The sequence below is a fragment of the Nannobrachium achirus genome (genome assembly GCF_963921795.1).
Source record: "Nannobrachium achirus genome assembly, chromosome: 1".
Classification (NCBI taxonomy): domain Eukaryota; kingdom Metazoa; phylum Chordata; class Actinopteri; order Myctophiformes; family Myctophidae; genus Nannobrachium; species Nannobrachium achirus.
The window spans coordinates 12310176-12328391 of record NC_137810.1 but is presented as its reverse complement, the minus strand read 5'-3'; the positions used below and the strand labels follow the sequence as shown (position 1 = coordinate 12328391).

The 18216-nt window shown below is 42.1% G+C and overlaps 2 protein-coding genes across 3 annotated transcripts in view; one reads left to right on the top strand and one right to left on the bottom strand.

The window, feature by feature from the left end:
• The window catches only part of gabrb3 (gamma-aminobutyric acid type A receptor subunit beta3), a gene marked incomplete at both ends in the record, with an annotated part of 147973 nt that extends 146974 nt beyond the window's left edge, over positions 1–999 (bottom strand). The window contains one exon of the mRNA XM_080735358.1: positions 902–999. Within this exon, the coding sequence (XP_080591484.1) occupies positions 902–999 (98 nt within the window). The remainder of the gene's footprint in view (positions 1–901) is intronic.
• gabra5 (gamma-aminobutyric acid type A receptor subunit alpha5) overlaps positions 1–12434 on the top strand; it is a gene marked incomplete at both ends in the record, with an annotated part of 84465 nt that extends 72031 nt beyond the window's left edge. For both annotated transcript variants that reach the window (XM_080735378.1, XM_080735377.1), the window contains 3 exons: positions 4266–4418; positions 7217–7428; positions 12147–12434. In XM_080735378.1, the coding sequence (XP_080591504.1) occupies positions 4266–4418; positions 7217–7428; positions 12147–12434 (653 nt within the window). The remainder of the gene's footprint in view (positions 1–4265; positions 4419–7216; positions 7429–12146) is intronic.
• Between the last annotated feature and the right edge of the window lie 5782 nt (positions 12435–18216).

Sequence of the window (18216 nt, the reverse complement as noted above, 5' to 3'; positions counted from 1 at the left end):
TCCCATATGGCTTAACATGGGGGAAGTCACAGAGCGCTAGGCCTCAATTAGCATTGCTAATCTGAGGTGCAAACCCTCTTTACAGGTTCCAGAATAGCTCAGCCAAGAGCTCACGGTGCCCTTTAACCTGGCAGGTTAAGCTGATGAGAATGAACTTAATAGACAACAACGCTGTTACACATTCTCAATTAAGAAAAAGAGAGGAGCCACGTTTGTTTTCTGGCCACAGCAGGACCTGTACATTACATTACAGTACATGTCCTAAACTAGGACATCCGGCGGCTGAGCTGCGACCCATGGAGTCTCCCTAAACAAAATCCCAACGAGAGAAGTCATTCCAGAACTGCCGCGTTACAGTGCCAGCCCACGCAAAACCGTACAACAGGGTTCCCCAATTAGTTTTCCCCAAGGGCCGAATTATGTCTAGGGTACCAAGCCGAGGGCCACAACATTGCAGGGGGCGACGGTGGCGTTCCCGCTACTCCAGCGACAGTTTTCGTCGTTGTCGGGTGAAAACCTTGTATGTCCAAAACCGTTCGTTTTGAATTTATCATTTTAAAAATGATTTAAACTAGTGAAAACAGCCGATCTACAAGCACACAACGCCTCGCACAGGTGCTTGTAGATCTGCTGTTTTCACTACTTTTGTGCGACAGCCTTGTATGATTTGCCAAAGAACATACAAATTTGGAGATACAAGATTTCCACCCGCCCACAACAACAATATAATAGTGTTGTTGCTGCTCTTATACCACCATTCTTACTGGGGTTGGTGTGGGCCAGATAGTAGCCCCCCACGGGCCGCAAATGGCCTGCGGGCCGCCTATTGGGGAACCCCAATGTAACACCCGAATAGCTGAGGAAGCATGACCCCCAGAGACCCCCACAGCATCTTACTCACCAGTTGACCAACATGGCTGCGTTGTTCTCCGCGATGAACGGCAGCTCCCCGTAAACAACGCTCCAGATCTCGAGCAATAAAATCCACCAAAACCGCATTGTCGCGCCTTCTCAGAGTCCCATCCAGGAGGTCCAAGCATAGACGGCTTCAGTCAGTGGTGGTGGTGAGCAGCTGGGCTCCTGCGGTCGTCCCAGAGCCGTGCGGGCCCCGCAGGGTACCAGTCATTGAAGCGTCCCTCTCACTGAAGACATGATGCTTTGCCCCGGCTTTCCCTGGATCACACACAGACAGAAACCCCTCCGGAAAAAAGTTGTTCCCTCTCCGCTCTCCCCCTCTCAGCCCCCCTCCTCCACGCCAGGCATCTGTGCACCTGTCTGGAATCCCCACCACCGCCGCGGGTCACAGGCTGTTTTGTTTTTCCTAGTTCTATAGCCGAGGAAAGGATGTTATGTCCCCAATCAAATGTGACCTAGCCCTGGAAGAGTGGGATTGAACGGTGTGTGTGTGTTTAGCGTGGGTGTGTGTGTGTGTGTGCGTGCGTGTGTGTGTTGCAGAGAGAGAGAGAGAGAGAGAGAGAGAGAGAGAGAGAGAAGAGAGAGAGAGAGAGAGAGAGAGAGAGAGAGAGAGAGAGAGCTGCACGATGCAGATTGTGACAAGGGATTAGTGAGGCACAAAAATCCGATTTTGCCAGGAGAAAGCAGCAGTCATCCCTGGATTTTCTATAGTTTATCAGACTCCACGGCTCCACAGGATTTCTCTCTCTCTCTCTCTCTCTCTCTCTCTCTCTCTCTCTCTCTCTCTCTCTAAAGCTTCAAATGCAATCTTCAGTTGGTCAATGGGATACAGATACAAAGAGACGCCATCTCCTTTTCAACGATTTAGCTCAAGAAGATGACACGTATAAGCTACCGTCATTATACGTGTACTTTTCGCTTTTGTGTAACATTAATTCATTTCTTTGTGTATTTTCCTCTTTTTTTTTGTAGTTGATATTTAATCTCTTTGATGTTGGTTAAAGCATTTCTATACCGGTAGATAGCATTATTCTCATTTGTAATTTTTTACATGTCAGTAGGACAGTAGGACAGCTGAGAGGAGGAAGGGGCTGGCAGGATTCCTCTCTAGGCCAGCCACTGTATTCAGGGACGTCACAAGGGGGGGGGAAGTGGGACTGAGTTACTAGGGCCCTTCATTGTTTTATACTTTAGCTATTGAAAAAATAGCAGGTCTACAAGCTCACAGTGCGAGCTTGTAGATCTGCTATTTTTTGAAAAGTCGGGTTATTATTTCTTTTTTGTCTTATTGTTCTTGTAAGTGTTTTTAATTTTTTTGTTTGGGGGGGAGAAAATGATACATAATTAAGATGTTTTTTTGTGATAATGGGAATATATGAAGCATTGTTAAAATACTTTGCTGATTCATACAATGAATGCTTGTTAAAAAAAACAATAAACAAAAAGAAACTAACTCACAGTTTACTTCTGGGCGGTCCATGGAACTAAATATTTTGAGATGGATGTCCCTGGCCACATACATATCATTTTGGGGGTCCTTCACATGAAAATGTTTGAGCACCACTGACATAGAAACATAGGTTTTTCAAAAGAAGAAGGATTTGAAATATTCAAAGACTTGCACGAATTTTCTAAATTCAAAAATAGCAGATCTACAGGCTCGCAGCGCGGCACTCGGTGCCACGCTGTGAGCTTGTATGTCTGCTATTTTTCAATAGTTAAAGCACAAAATAACGGGTAATAATGCGTTCCCAGTCTAAATCAGTTAAACCCCCTCCCCCTATGAAGAACATTCATGGGGGGCCCGCAGTGAATCCTTGTACCCAGCAGGGCGCAGAATTTGGTGCGACACGCCTGACTGTATTGGCCGAGTTAGTGCTTGGTTGTGCGCCGTGTCACACACGAAAAATAGCAGATCTAACAGTACAAGCTACTAAGTATAACATCACCCTCCGCAGAATTAACAGGCATTTAATAGGCCTAGAATTATTGAATGCTTTAACCGGTGCCACGCTGTGAGCTTGTATATCTGCTATTTTTCAAAAAGTTGTGAAAATGTGTGCACATTTTTGAATATAATGTATTTTCAAAGCGAACGTTTGTAACTCAAATTTTGCTTCTGGGGGGTCCCTGGAACTAAATATTTTGAGATGGGGGTCCATGGCCAAATAAATAACATTTTGGGTGTCCTTCACATGAAAAGGTTTGAGAACCACTGACATAATAGTCTCTCAAGAACAGACTAACTGAGCTCCAGTTAAGTGAAAAGGACCTTTTGGCTAGCCAGATTGCTGACATAGAAACACAGGTTTTTCAAAAAGTCTTAGAAGGATTCAAAAGACACTTATAGAATCGGGTCAAAATTCTAATTTTCATGATTTTTCAAAAATAGCAGATCTACAAGCTCGCAGCGCGGCACTCAATAGTTAAAGCATAAAATAATGATACACAATAATGTGTACCCGTTCTAAATGGGTTAAGACACTTTGCCCCTTGCAAAAACATTTACTGGCTGTTGCCTAGCATACCATTGATAGCTCTAGTTTAATATGGAATCCTGTAGAACTTGAAATTATAGTTAAATACGCCAAAAGCTCAACTCTCAAATCTGGATTTTCATTTAATCCTTTTAGCTTGTATGAGCATGTTCAACGAGCAGCAACTTTGATAACATTGTGTCCTCAGACATGGATGTCTGCCTGTTTGTTGCCAGCTATGGGGGAAACGTCGTGTACCCTGTAAATAAAAGAAACACGAGGAGCAAAAGCTGTTGTCTGTTGACTTTTCATATTGTCATTTTGTGTCCAGCACCAGCAAGGAACTGGATGTGCGCAACCCTCTTGTTTTGAACTGGTTTAAAATCAGAACATGACAACGTTCACTAATGAATTGAAGAGCTTATAGCAGTGTTTCTCAACCTTTTTTCTGCATGGGCACACTTTTCATGGCCCAAGAATCCATGGGCACACCAACATAATAAGGGGGTGTAAATATCGTCACTGTCGGGAAGAAACCTTGTATTTGTATGTTTCTTCGCAAAGTAAAGCCCTGCTTCATTATACACGGTTGTCGCACAACAGTAGTGAAAAAAGCAGATCTACAAGCACACAACGTCTCGCACCGTGAGGCGTTGTGTGCTTTTAGATCGGCTGTTTTCACTAGTTTAAATCATTTTTAAAATGATAAATACAACACTGGCTTTCGAGCAGTTTCAAGGGGCACACTTGACCCTTCTCAGGGGCTCACCAAAGGTCCCCAGGCACAATGGTCGAGAAACACTGGCTTATAGTATACCATTCTTGACAGTAAACAAGGGCTAACCCTAACCCCTTCATGATGTGTTCCCACAGGTCAGTACACTGTAATGATGTGTCACTTCTACCTGAAGAGGAAGATCGGATATTTTGTCATCCAGACGTACATGCCCTGCTTCATGACCGTGATCCTATCTCAAGTTTCTTTTTGGCTCAACCGGGAGTCCGTGCCGGCACGAACTGTCTTTGGTGAGTTTTAGTCACACCACTAGCTACACATTAAAATCCAGAGCGTAAATGTTAAACTGATGTGATGTTACCACTTTGCTGTGTAGTAATACTACGTCACTAATACTAGGGTGAATACAGCACCCAGCCAGTGCCCATGTCAAACTACGCCCTTTGGCGTTACTAGGGCATTAACGACTTGTGATTTTTGCAAGTCGACTTGACTTGCAAAACGTTGAGTTGAAGTCGACTTTATCGTTTGATGACGTCATCACATCACACACGACCCCCCAATTATTTTGGGGGGTCCCCAGATGATTAACTTAACGTGCAACATTGTTTTCTCACTCAACTGTAATCAAACCATAATACTATACTTAAACATAACGTTTAATAGAGGGTATCTTCACATTTCTAAAGTGACAATTTAAGGACTTTTTAATACCTCTAAAATGATTAAACATTGTCCAAATTGTCAAATATATAGAGGCAGAAATTGTGAAAATAGCCAATCTACATGCTCACAACGCCTTGCACATGTAGATGTGCAAATAAAACTAAAACTAAAACCTAAAAGAAGAGTAGCGAGACTACCTGGATATGGCTGAGTTGTATTATACAGTATGAACATACTTTATTTACCATACAGATCGATCAAAATAAAAATGTATTCACTAAAACAGGTTCCAGATTGCAGCCTTAAAAATAAAACCCTTTATTGCCATGCATAAAGTGCACGACATCGATACAAGGAAACGGCTTTGACTTAATAGTGTACAACATTTAAATTGATACGTGTCAATTTAAAATGCAGACCCGAGACAATGACCAAAACAGTACTATTCTGGCAAGACACAAAGTTCTAGACGCTTGGGACGTGATATCTCTCTCTCTCTCTCTCTCTCTCTCTCTCTCTTTCTCTCTCTCTCTCTGAAAAGAAATGAAAAGAAATGTCATTAAAAAAATGATGTAGTGATATACTGTATATTCCACAGCTTACAGCTGTTCATTAACCCATTTAGGCCTAGAATTATTGAATACTTTAACTACTGAAAAATAGCAGATCTACAAGCTCGCAGCGCGGCACTCGGTGCCGCGCTGTGAGCTTGTATATCTGCTATTTTTGAAAAAGACGTGAAAATGTGCGCAAATCTTTGAATATATGTATTTTTTTTAAAGCAAACGTTTGTAACTCAAATTTTGCTTCTGGGTGGTCCTTGGGAACGAAATATTTTGAGATGGGGCTCCGTGGCCAAATACATATCATTTTGGGGGGTCCTTGACATGAAAAGGTTTGAGAACTACAGTACTGACATACGGTAGTAGTCTCTCAAGAACAGACTAACTGAGCTCCAGTTAAGTGAAAAGGACCTTCTCTTTGACGATGGCTAGCCAGATTGCTGACTCCGAAATATAGGTTTTTCAAAAAAACCTTAGAAGGATTCAAAAGACACGGGTCAAAATCCAAATTTTCACATTTAAAAAAAAATTGCAGATCTACATGCTCGCAGCGCGGCACTCGGTGCCGCGCTGTGAGCTTGTATATCTGCTATTTTTCAATAATTAAAGCATGAAATAATGATCCACAATAATGTGTACCCGTTCTGAACGGTTTAAAGCAGGGATGTCAAACATACGGCCCGCGGGCCGTATGGGGGGCCGGTTAAATCCGGCCCCCCAGGCTAGAGCATACATTTCTGAGCATTTAGGGAAAAAAAGTAAGTCTCTAGCCCATTCCTGTCAAGAGTTATGATTGTTTTAAGAATTAACCTAACTAATGTCTGTACACTGCAGGCTAGGTTTCTCCCACCTGGCAGTGATTGAGTTGATTGATTGGAATGTTAAGTGACCAGCTCTCTCTCTCTCTTTGAAGATGACAGCATTGCTAGGAATAGGGTGGTTGGTCTGGCTATGAATAATACCTGAACATACCTACAATATTCGAACTGTACTCAGATTACACATATTAGACATGGAAATTAATGTTGTTAAAAAAAATAACTTATTTAAAAAATATAATAATAAAAATGTAAAAGTTTTATTATTCCGATATTTTCTGAATATGCCATTATTGTTCATTACTTTTATTTTTTTTATTATAAAATACAATAAAAATAATTATAGTCCTGCATCAATAATATTTTTTTAGCCATTTACAAATTATAGCATACTGGAGACTATCAGGAATTGAATTATTCTATTATCAAATGGTTTATTCTTATTGGCACTTCTTAAAGGAGTAGTTCACCCCCAAAATGCCATGGAGCCAATGTAGACTCATTCCTAAAACAGAAATTTGATTACAATAAATGCATGCCTATTGATTCCGGATGGGGACCCAAATGCATTTGGGTCCCCATCCGGAATCAATGGGGGCAAGTGTACTATTATCACATTTTTGTCTTAGTAATGCGACAAATAAAATAAAAATATATTATTGAACTCAATTCTCCATGGCGTGAGTAATCAAAGAAAAAAAAGTCATTTTGGGGATGAACTACTCCTTTAAACAAATAGCATCTCTCGTACCTAACTGCAACTGTAATACCAATAATGAAAGTAGCTATTTTACTTAATAATGAACACAATTTGTAAAATGGTATACTGCTATACTGCTAGCTACAGCAGTGGCTGAGACGACAGGAAGAAAAACAGAGCGAACATGTGCGCGAGTGTGCATGCCATCCGATCCGCGACTGGTTCGGCCCTCATCAAGTCGCCTTTCATCCAATGCGGCCCTCACCCCAAGATGAGTTCGACACCCCTGGTTTAAAGTCTGAAGTAGTGAAACTGCTGACACCACTCTCCTCCTCCTCAAGGTGTGACCACCGTGCTGACTATGACCACGCTCAGCATCAGCGCTCGCAACTCCTTGCCAAAAGTGGCCTACGCCACCGCCATGGACTGGTTCATCGCCGTCTGCTACGCCTTCGTCTTCTCGGCTCTCATCGAGTTTGCGACGGTCAACTACTTCACCAAGCGGAGCTGGGCCTGGGACGGGAAGAAAGCTATGGAGGCCCAACAACCCAAGGTGAGACGAGAGAAGTGCCCTCCAATGTGGGGGCAATCACTAGCTGTCTCTGTCACTACTAGTCGTGGGCCTTAGGGAGATAGAATGGTAATTTAGTGCTAATCAGTCTAAAAGCGCCACATTTTGGAGTGAGGGTTACGACCTGGTCGGTAGTTTTCAGCGACCGGGTCGTTAAATCTACCGACCGGGTCGCTAAATCACCTACCGGGTCGCTAAATCACCGATCGGGCCGAAAAATCACCGACCGAGTCGTTAAATCTACCGACCGGGTCGCTAAATCTACCGACCGGGCCGCAAAATCACCGACTGGGCCGCAAAATCACCGACTGGGCCGCTAAATCGACCGATCGGGTCGCTTATCCACCGACCGGGCTGCTAACCCTAACCCTAACCCTAAATCACCGACCGGGTCGCAAATTACCAACCGCCGGTCCGGGTCGCGTCCTGGGCGCTAATTCTACCGACCGGGTCGCTAAATCTACAGACCGGGCCGCTAAATCACCGACCTGGCCGCTAAATATACCGACCTGGTCGCTAAATCTACCGACCGGGCCGGTAAATCACCGACTGGGTTGCTAAATCTACCGACTGGGCCACTAAATCACCGACCTGGTCCCGGTCCCGGTTGGTAGATTTAGCGACCCGGTCGGTTGATCTAGCGACCTGGTCGGTGATTTTGCAGCCCGGTTGGTAGATTTAGCGACCCGGTCTGTAGATTTAGCAACCCGGTCGGTGAAAACTACCGACCAGGTTGCGACCAGGTTGGAGGTCGCTAAATGATCTCGCTCCTACTGACATTTTGCACAGATGTAGCCCAGGGCATGCTCTAACGATTTAGCTAGGGCGCCCGAGTTGGCGACCTTCGGGGTCGCCACAGCGACCAAGTCAAGAAATATGTTTTTCTGGGTATTTTCCTCCTGTATAGAAAGTCGATGGGACTTTCTATTTAAGTAGGATGTGAGGGGTCATGATGCTGAATCCATTGCAAGCATTTGTTTTGCTCAAAAAACATTCCTTGGGCTATAAATGGCCCAAGAAAATAATGGTTTAGTGATGAAAAGTGATGAGTCATCACTTTTCACAGTTTTGTGGGCGTTTTCTGGGGTCATTTGTAGCCCAAGGAATGTTTTTTTGTGCAAAACAAATGCTTGCAATGGATTCAGCATCATGACAAACCCCTAGTTAGACCCCTCACATCCTACTTAAATACCCAGAAAAAAAAATTCTGGGTATTTTCCTCCTTTATAGAAAGTCGATGGGAGCACAACTTCATTTGGCCGCTGTGGCGACCCCGAAGGTCGCAGACTCGGGCGCCCTAGCTAAATCATTAGAGCATGCCCTGGGCTACATCTGTGCAAAATGTGGCGCTTTTAGACTGAGTAGCACTTAGACTATACTGCAAAGGGCTAGTTTAGGATCCAGGAGTAGGGATATAATTTAAAGCCCAATGTGTGATTGTTTTGAACTTATTACATTCTCCTACCATCTTAAAGAATTTGATTTGTAAATGGACACTAATGTTTACATGATTTCCCAACACATACAAAATACAGCAAATACATCTTTAAAAAGACAAATGCCTTTTCTTCTGCAAATAAGTCTAAAAGCTCCGCTAGTGGCCCCTAGAGGTTGTTACACCAAACTGAACCAACATGGTCTGAACCAACATTTTAAATGACTATTAGTGCCAGAATTCCTTTTTTAAGCAGACAGCAACTCAAAATTGTGTCCTACGGGTGGCACAACGTCAAAGGCCATGGTGTCTCCACAACCGACAGGATTCATCCTGCAATCTACAATCAGATTATGAGTCATCCTCTTGTGTGCAAAGTTAACATATTGGCAGTAGACAAAAATCGGGTCTCCCTAATTGTTAGGGTTCATCTCTAACCATCCCATGAACGGTGCTCAAACAGTTTCATGGCTGTCCATTAGTAAACTGGACCTGAGTTGGCGCTGACTTGTACTGTGTTAGATGATAGATAGATAGATAGATAGATAGATAGATAGATAGATAGATAGATAGATAGATAGATAGATACCTTTATTATCCCAAGGGGGAAACTCAGTTGCCCAGTGGTAGCACAGCAGTATACAGTTATTTACAGTTATTTAAGTTACAGAGAAGTAAGAAAAAGGTAGGAAGAAACAAGAACAGTACTGTAACAGTAAAGAGAAGGTGCATCAAAAGAGGGGGGGGCGAATAATATATAAATATATATTTTTCCCGTCTACACAAAATCTCTTTGCTAAAAATATCTAATGTTCTCCCCAGAATTATTCTAATTCTGATGTTGAAGAGAGTTATTAAATTTAGTAAAGAAAAACAAAGTCCTGATGTTTGCGTTGAATTGGTGGAGTTGGTGAGACTCCGGACCGAATGTGATCTAAATGGATATACTGTAGAAATCCAGTATGCTGAAGCACTGAAATGGAGCTGGATCAATAGCGGAGCTACAGTGTCATCATGGTACTCTGGACACTTCATTATCGGCCATGAACATCAATGCTCCCCCTAGTTATTCAGTAGCCAGGGTACATCTTGCTTGCTTGCTTTCTTCAATGCATCTTTGTATCCAGCAATAACAGAGTCATTATTACTTTGATAATACTAATATACAAACTTTAAATGTTTGTGTTAAACTTTCATGTATGCAAAGATGAGCACATCTTTAAATAGAAGTCCTACTACACCTTTGGGCAATTATGTGATGGGGTTACTTTGGCTAAGCTATCTGTAGCAAGCAAATAGTTTATCTAGGAAATAGCTGGCTTTTGCATGTTTTTAGTTGCTTGTTTTTGTTGCTTATCTTGCAGCTCTGGAATGTGCTCATTTGGTCCAATTTTGCTATATGTTTTCCCAATGGTGTCGTTAAAATGTGGCCTTTGCCTACCCGGGTGAACTTCATAAATCAGAATTATTTCAGAGCTTCACTCACACTCCTTACTTGCTCTGTGCTTTAGAACAAGCATAAATTCAGCCGTCTAGGTACCAGCACTGACAGAGAAGTGAAGTTGAGCAAGTCCTTTGTTATTTCATAGGAAGACAAATGCATCCACACTGGTATTTGATTAACTTTCAGAAGAATGGCTTGACTTCCTCTTTACCAATCATACCACCAGAATAGAACAGAGATTACGTCACAAATAAGGCATAGGTTTCACTTGACAGATAATCCCACCCAACTGAACTTGGCTTGTCTTCATGCACATGTGGAATAAAGAACCAATTTTAATGAGCGAGCAACAGGTTATCTATCGTGAACTAGTGCCACCGTAGAATTGTCTCCTGTTTCATTATGTGAAATGGATACCACACTTTTAACCCTACTTGTTGTAGCAGGTCCTTAACCACTTATACCCTAGCACAGTGGTTCTCAACCTTTTCAGGCCGTGACCCCCAAAATAATCATATTTTAACTGGGGACCCCCGACCCTGACGAGCACTAACAGCTGAAGCATTACATTTTGTATAACACGGTTCTATTGTGAAAATAGCCGATCTACATGCTCACAACGCCTCGCGTTGCGAGGCGTTGGGAGCATGTAGATCGGCTATTTTCAAGATTTCTGCCCCTAATATTTGACAGTTTGGCCAATGTTTAAGTAGTCATTTTAGAAGTATTAAACCTTTACCTTTACCCTCTATAAACTTAAACTTTGTTGGTTTAATTACAGCCGAGTGAGAAAACAATGTTGCACATTAATCATCTGGGGACCCCTCAAAATAATTTGGGGACCCTCCTGGTGGTCCCGACCCACAGGTTGAGAACCACTGCCCTAGCATATAGGTTTTAAGGGGCTACATTTCATCGGTCTGTCTGTCTGTCTATCTGTAGTCTACTGCATGTCTGTCGGTTCATCCAACAATATTCTCCTAAATGAGATATCTTTAAAAACATCATCTGCGATGCCGATGCCGTGGAATTTGTTGTGCTCCCTGGATTGTGAACCCTAAGAGTTACACAACCTTCCCTGTAGTGCCTCCCTCAGGCCAGAATTTAAACTTTGCACACAAATATATCTCATAATCAAATTCAGAATGCAGGATGAACTGAACTACTGATTAGGGGTGTAACGATACGTTTTAACAGTGATACGATACGCATCATGATACATGGTTAACGATATGATACGTGGACGATGTTGGTTCATTCATGGCGATACGATACGATTCAATGATTTAAAATTGATATACAGTAGTAACTAATTAGCAAAGACATGAAATCTGTGTAAACATGTAAAAAAATCTATTATGGAATTAAACACTGTGATTATCTAGCACATACATGGACATTATATTTCAACACTTATGGACAAACCCACCTTGACATGAACACAGAGATTACACACATTTATCGATAGAACAAGAGGAGCTATATGGAATGGAAAGGTAATTAGACCCCCCCTTTTACATTTTCCTTCTTAAAATTGCCAAATACAAGGCCCAAATCCATACAATCAATTATTTGCATTGCAAAACGATTCGATACCGATTACCGCATTTCAAAACGATACGATACAATACAAAGCCAAGCGACGATATTTTGCTTTTGCAACCAATATAGTAGATCATTGCAAATTAAAATCGATTTTTCGATGCAGTTACTATATCGTTACACCCCAGTTGCATGGGTGTAAAGCGCAGCACATCCTCTAGGTTGCTGGGAGCAGGGATATCATCTCAACTGATCAATGCCTTTTCTCTTGTACCACAGAAAAAGGACCGGCTGGCTAAGAAGCCAAACAACGCCTGTTCAGCGGGAGTGAATTACGCGCCCAACCTCGCCAAGGATTCCTCCATCTCCACCATTTCAAACAGTACTGCAGCCGTTCAGCTCAAACCCTCGGACACCAAGCCCCCGGAACCCAAAAAGACTTACAACAGCGTGAGCAAGATCGACAAGATGTCCAGGATAGTGTTCCCGGTCCTCTTTGGAACCTTCAACCTGGTCTACTGGGCCACGTATCTCAACAGGGAGCCGGTTATCAAAGGAGCCATGTAAACCTCCATAACAAGAGTCCACTTTCAGGTGTTTAACCCATTTACAACGGGTACACATTATAGTTTATCATTATTTTATGCTTTAACTATTGAAAAAATAGCAGATATACAAGCTCACAGCGCGGCACCGAGTGCCGCGCTGCGAGCTTGTAGATCTGCTATTTTTGAAAAATCGTGAAAATTAGAATTTTGACCCGATTCTATAAGTGTCTTTTGAATCCTTCTAAGGTTTTTTGAAAAACCCTATGTTTCTATGTCAGCAATCTGGCCAGCCATCGTCAAAGAAAGGGTCCTTTTCACTTAAATGGAGCTCAGTTAGTCTGTTCTTGAGAGACTACTATGTCAGTGGTTCTCAAAACTTTTTCATGTGAAGGACCCCCAAAATGATATATATTTGGCCACAGACCCCCATCTCAAAATATTTAGTTCCAGGGACCCCCCCAGAAGCAACATTTTAGTTACAAACGTTCACTTAAAAAAAAATACATATATTCAAAGATTTTCACACATTTTCACGACTTTTCAAAAATAGCAGATCTACAAGCTCGCAGCGCGGCACTCGGTGCTGCGCTGTGAGCTTGTAGATCTGCTATTTTTCAATAGTTAAAGCATTCAATAATCCTAGGCCTTTAATTAATAACTGGAACAGAATCCAAAACCAATACCAAGCACCTAATCCTTATTCTTACCGTTAGTGGATTTTATTTTGTCATTTTTCTTTTACTTTCTATTTTATTGCATTACATCGCATGTTCATAGCTTTAGGAGAGAAAAAAAACGAAGAAATATTGCCATGTTTGCCTTGCCTTTCTACTTGTACGATAATCTACTACTTTCTTTACAGTCAGTTTCGTTATTTCAGTCTCGTTGTAGAATTCCAATCACTGATTAGTTTCGACCACTAATTCTAAAGACATGAAACATTTAGCATTTGGCATCTATATTTTTTCCCGTAGTTCAGGTGGCATTGAGGAGTGCAGCGAGGCCAAATGCTATGCAAAACATTTCTACTGTGTTATTACTCTAAACTAAAGCCTGATTTATCTGTAGTTGTATCCCTGGCAACAAAAATAGCCTATCTATACACTCACAACATGCCGCGATGCAACATGTTGTGAGCTTGTAGATCAGCTGTTTTCAGTGTGCGACGTGGCACACAACCAAGTATAAATCGGGGATATGTATGCTTTTATCTTTGGAAACTCTTGCTTTGTACAAACAGGCCATGGGTTCTGCTGTGCGAGGCTTAGACCAGGCACACGGAACCTCGTCGTTTATCAAAAGCAGAAGAATAGCCATGCTAAATGTGTTGCCTTCAGAGTGACGACTCATTATGAACGCACTGAAACCTCCCGCAATTACCTTTTTCTAAAGCCAGTGTTTAGAATCGTCATTGACTATCATTTAATGTGACGTGTAGGGAATTTAATTTTGTGATAGTGGCAGCTTTTGTTTTTCAGGTTACTGAGAATCCTGTATTGTATGTACTGTATATGGTTGCAGTTTACTGTAGGACTCTCGTACAGGGACGTGCTGGGCCCCTGATTCAGCCCGGGAAAAAGAGTTGGAGAGGCCCTCATAGCGCTGCTGCTACTCAAAGATTTGCCATTTCAGATCATGACAAGTGACAAGCCAGTGGGCCAATTACATGAGTTGTATTTCGTCATTGTCGGGTGGAAACCTTGTATGTCCAAAACCATTTGAAAAATTATTTAAACTAGTGAAAACAGCCGATCTACAAGCACACAACGCCTCGCACCGCGAGGCGTTGTGTGCTTGTAGATCTGCTGTTTTCACTACTTTTGTGCGACAGCCTTATCTGATGAAGCAGGGCTTTGCTTTGCGAAAAAAAATTAAAATTTGAAACTTGGAGATACAAGGTTTCTGCCCGACAGTGACGATTTGTTGGCCGCCCAGCCCCCAAAATGGAACGAAGGCTGACATTTTATTTGTAATGTTTTCCTAATGGCCAGCCTGGACCGGCCGGGAATGAACCGGCCGTTAGGGAGTTGTCCCGCTTTTCCCAATGGCCAGCACGTCCCTGCTCTCGTATACATAATGCCCTGCTTTTAAACGAGCACCATAAAGCAAGTAAGATTAGCTTCTATGTTATGCAGACAAAGCAACATGTTACTCTAGTCTAGTGCTTAAGTGACTGGATATTATGGAGAGATAACGCAGAATAGCTTGAGCTTCGGCAGGTTTTCACAGAATATGCTTTTTTCCTCCCCATTTTTGGCTTTTTAAGTAAACTCGGTTTATCTTTTTTATAAGCTTTGATGATACATTATTCTTGATGAACAACATTTTGATGCTTTTGAACAAGATAACCTTTTTTGTTATGATGAAGTAGGTTAGTTGCTGTTGTATCTGTGAACATACAGAAGTTTTTTCCTCTTTTTTTTTTTACTACAATGACCAGGCTGTTTTGGGGAATTTTGAAAAATATTGTTTTCGTTTTATTGAAATCTCATCATCTTTTTGTTATTTTTCGTATGTTCCAGGCGAAAACAAGATCCAAAAGTCATTAGATATTCAAACGACAACTTCAGTGACCACCTGCACAGTAAAATCCTCAGTGTTTCTGTATCCCTTTGTAACTCCGAGAGTGCCATTTGTACCCTCTCAAAGTTAAGATGTAAGGTCTTTACACACTGGGTCAGAGAGTGCCATTTGTACCCTCTCAAAGTTAAGATGTAAGACACACTGGGATGAGAGAAATAAACCATCTGAAAAGCATTGGCAGAACATTTTGACAAATTAATCTTACAAAAGAAAAATGATGTGTAACTTAAGGACCTTGAGATTTTACTGTGTGGACACAAGTGCAGCTTTTTATATGATACATCTCACAAAGACCTTGTTACGGTTTGCAGAATCTTCGAACAGAAGGCTTGGTTTGCACAAGTTTCACACAATTGAACAGTGAGATGATCCTATTGTATTGTCCCAGTGTGCAGTGGACATCGGTTAGACCAGTGTTTCTCAACCTTTTTTCTGCATAGGCACACTTTTCATGTCCCAAGAATCCATGGGCACACCAACATAATACAGGGGTGTAAATATCGTCACTGTCGGGAAGAAACCTTGTATCTCCAAGTTTAAAATGTGTATGTTTCTTCGCAAAGTAAAGCCCTGCTTCATCATTCAAGGCTGTCGCACAACAGGTGCGAGGCGTTGTGTGCTTGTAGATCGGCTGTTTTCTCTAGTTTAAATCATTTTTAAAATGATAAATACAATACTGGCTTTCAAGCAGTTTCAAGGGGCACACTTGACCCTTCTCAGGGGCACACCAAAGGTCCCCAGGCACAGTGGTTGAGAAACACTGGGTTAGATGTTTTAGAAATAGAAACAACAGGGCTGGAATGAAACTGAAACATGGTCTACGCCGGTCTGTTTTAGTGTTGAGTCTTAATAAGGTCAAGGATCACCTCAATTGTATTACATTCAAGGGAATTTATGTACAGTACAGCTGTTCTTTAATGCAAATGTCTGAAGCAATAAATACATGCTGGTCTAGATAATGACTTCTATCTGTGATAGCCTATAATTTCACCCTCAAGTTATTGTCTTTTTTTTTTTAGCTGGGTTTATTACCATATACGTTGATCTTTAGCCAGTATTTCTTTCTGTATCTAGCCCCCATATTCTGTGACACATTTCACTTGTAATTGGTTGGAATATAATAAATGCACCGCCCCTTCCTCTTGGGAATACAGCACTTTCTGATTGTATTTTTTATATTCAACTTTCATAAATAGATCTAGTTGGAAATGGCCTGGGCAGAATTCTGGGACATTGTTTATGGAAAACCCGAGCTTAAGCATTTTCTCCTTACAAATGACTACTGCTGAGTAACGGTAAAGCATCACATGCCTACAGCAATCGCTGTCTAAAAATATTCCTGGGGTTTCTGAGGGCACCAACAACAAGCTTTGTTTCTCCACATTATGAGGGTCACAAACACATCGTCGTTGTCGGGTGAAAACCTTGTATGTACAAAACCGTTCGTTTTGCATTTTTCATTTTAAAAATGATTTAAGCTAGTGAAAACAGCCGATCTACAAGCACACAACGCCTCGCACCGCGAGGCGTTGTGTGCTTGTAGATCTGCTGTTTTCACTACTTTTGTGCGACGGCCTTGTATGATGAAGCAGGGCCTTACTTTGCGAAAGAACGTACAAATTTGAAACTTGGAGTTACGAGGTTTCCACCCGACAACGACGAAATTGGCATTGATCAAGGCTTAAAAATGGGAAATAAAAGGGACATACTGTAATTGTATTAATAGTTGATTAGATTTAGATAGATAGATAGATAGATAGATAGATAGATAGATAGATAGATAGATAGATAGTCTCTATAAATAAAACCACATGCTATTTGTGAAACAGGCAGCATGTGCAGTTATTCCTTTGATTATAAACACACATCCTGTGGGGGTCTCTAGCAGTGACATCTGGCTCACATCTGTTTGTCGAGGATTTAGCTCCACTTAAGTTGCTTTTTCCATTCTGCATGACGATACTCCGCTCCAATTTAAGCTGTCACTGATGGCAGGGGCTGACTGCAATCACATTGTGCATGTATGTATGCACATAGTACACCCTGAGAAGCTCAGAGAGCAACTCGTGTTCTCTCCACACATGTACAGTGCTCTTAACATCCCACCATCAGAATGATCATCACACCACTTCCAGTGTAGGCTACTCTCCCATGACCTTTGTACACATAATATTTACCCGGCCGTCTTTACCTCCAGATGCAGCCCAATTAACCACACACGAGTGTCCTTATTCTGTCATAATAGGCGAACGCTATGCGAATGTGATGTACAGAAACGTATATTGTATATATTATATATATTGTGCCCGGGTAGCTCAGTCGGTTTAGCTCTCGCATTTGTACCGCAAGGTCATGGGTTTGATTCTGGGCACCGCCAACTCAGCGTATGGCTTGGCAAGTCGTGCGGCAAGTACTGGGAGCTGATGGTAGGTGTGGCGCTCCACCTCAGCAGTCCATCTCCCAGGGGTCTGGCGCATTGTAACGGGGACAGACTCCCGCGTGTTACCGGCTGATACCGACAATAAGCCACTCCCGACCTACTTGTTGCAACGTATATTGGGTTTAAGTGGTTAAAAATAGCAGAGTAGACTTTGTGATAGGCCGATACAGATGGTTATTACACTGAGCACATGGTTGAATGATGTCCATGCCGGGCGAACCAAGACATAGCGCAGAGAAACTGAAAGACAAGTTTCATCACCACTTGTGTCTTGTTAACCGTGGCTGTGACGTATTTCCTGCCAGTATCTGGAGGAATTTAACTGACCTGAAACCAGCGACCCAAAACCAGCTAAACCAGTCTAGGTTACTGCATGACACACGACCTGTCTGGACCTGAACTCACAGCAGCAGTTGTTTTAAATGTACAATTTAGGTCACTCCCCCCCTCCCCCCCCCCCCACCCCCACACACACACACACACACACACACACACATACACACACACACACACACACACACACACACACACACACACACACACACACACACACACACACACACACACACACACACACACACACACACACACACACACACACACACGTAACCTGTGGTATCACTCTTCATCCACCTAAAGCTGGAGCCCTCCTGCTGGCATCATATCTCCGCACATTTATTTTGTATTTGTTTATTGCTTAATGTCTCAAATATTTCTACAATTTTGCAAACATTTACAATATTGTTTTAGTATAGTAGACAAGCTGCAAGCTTTTAAA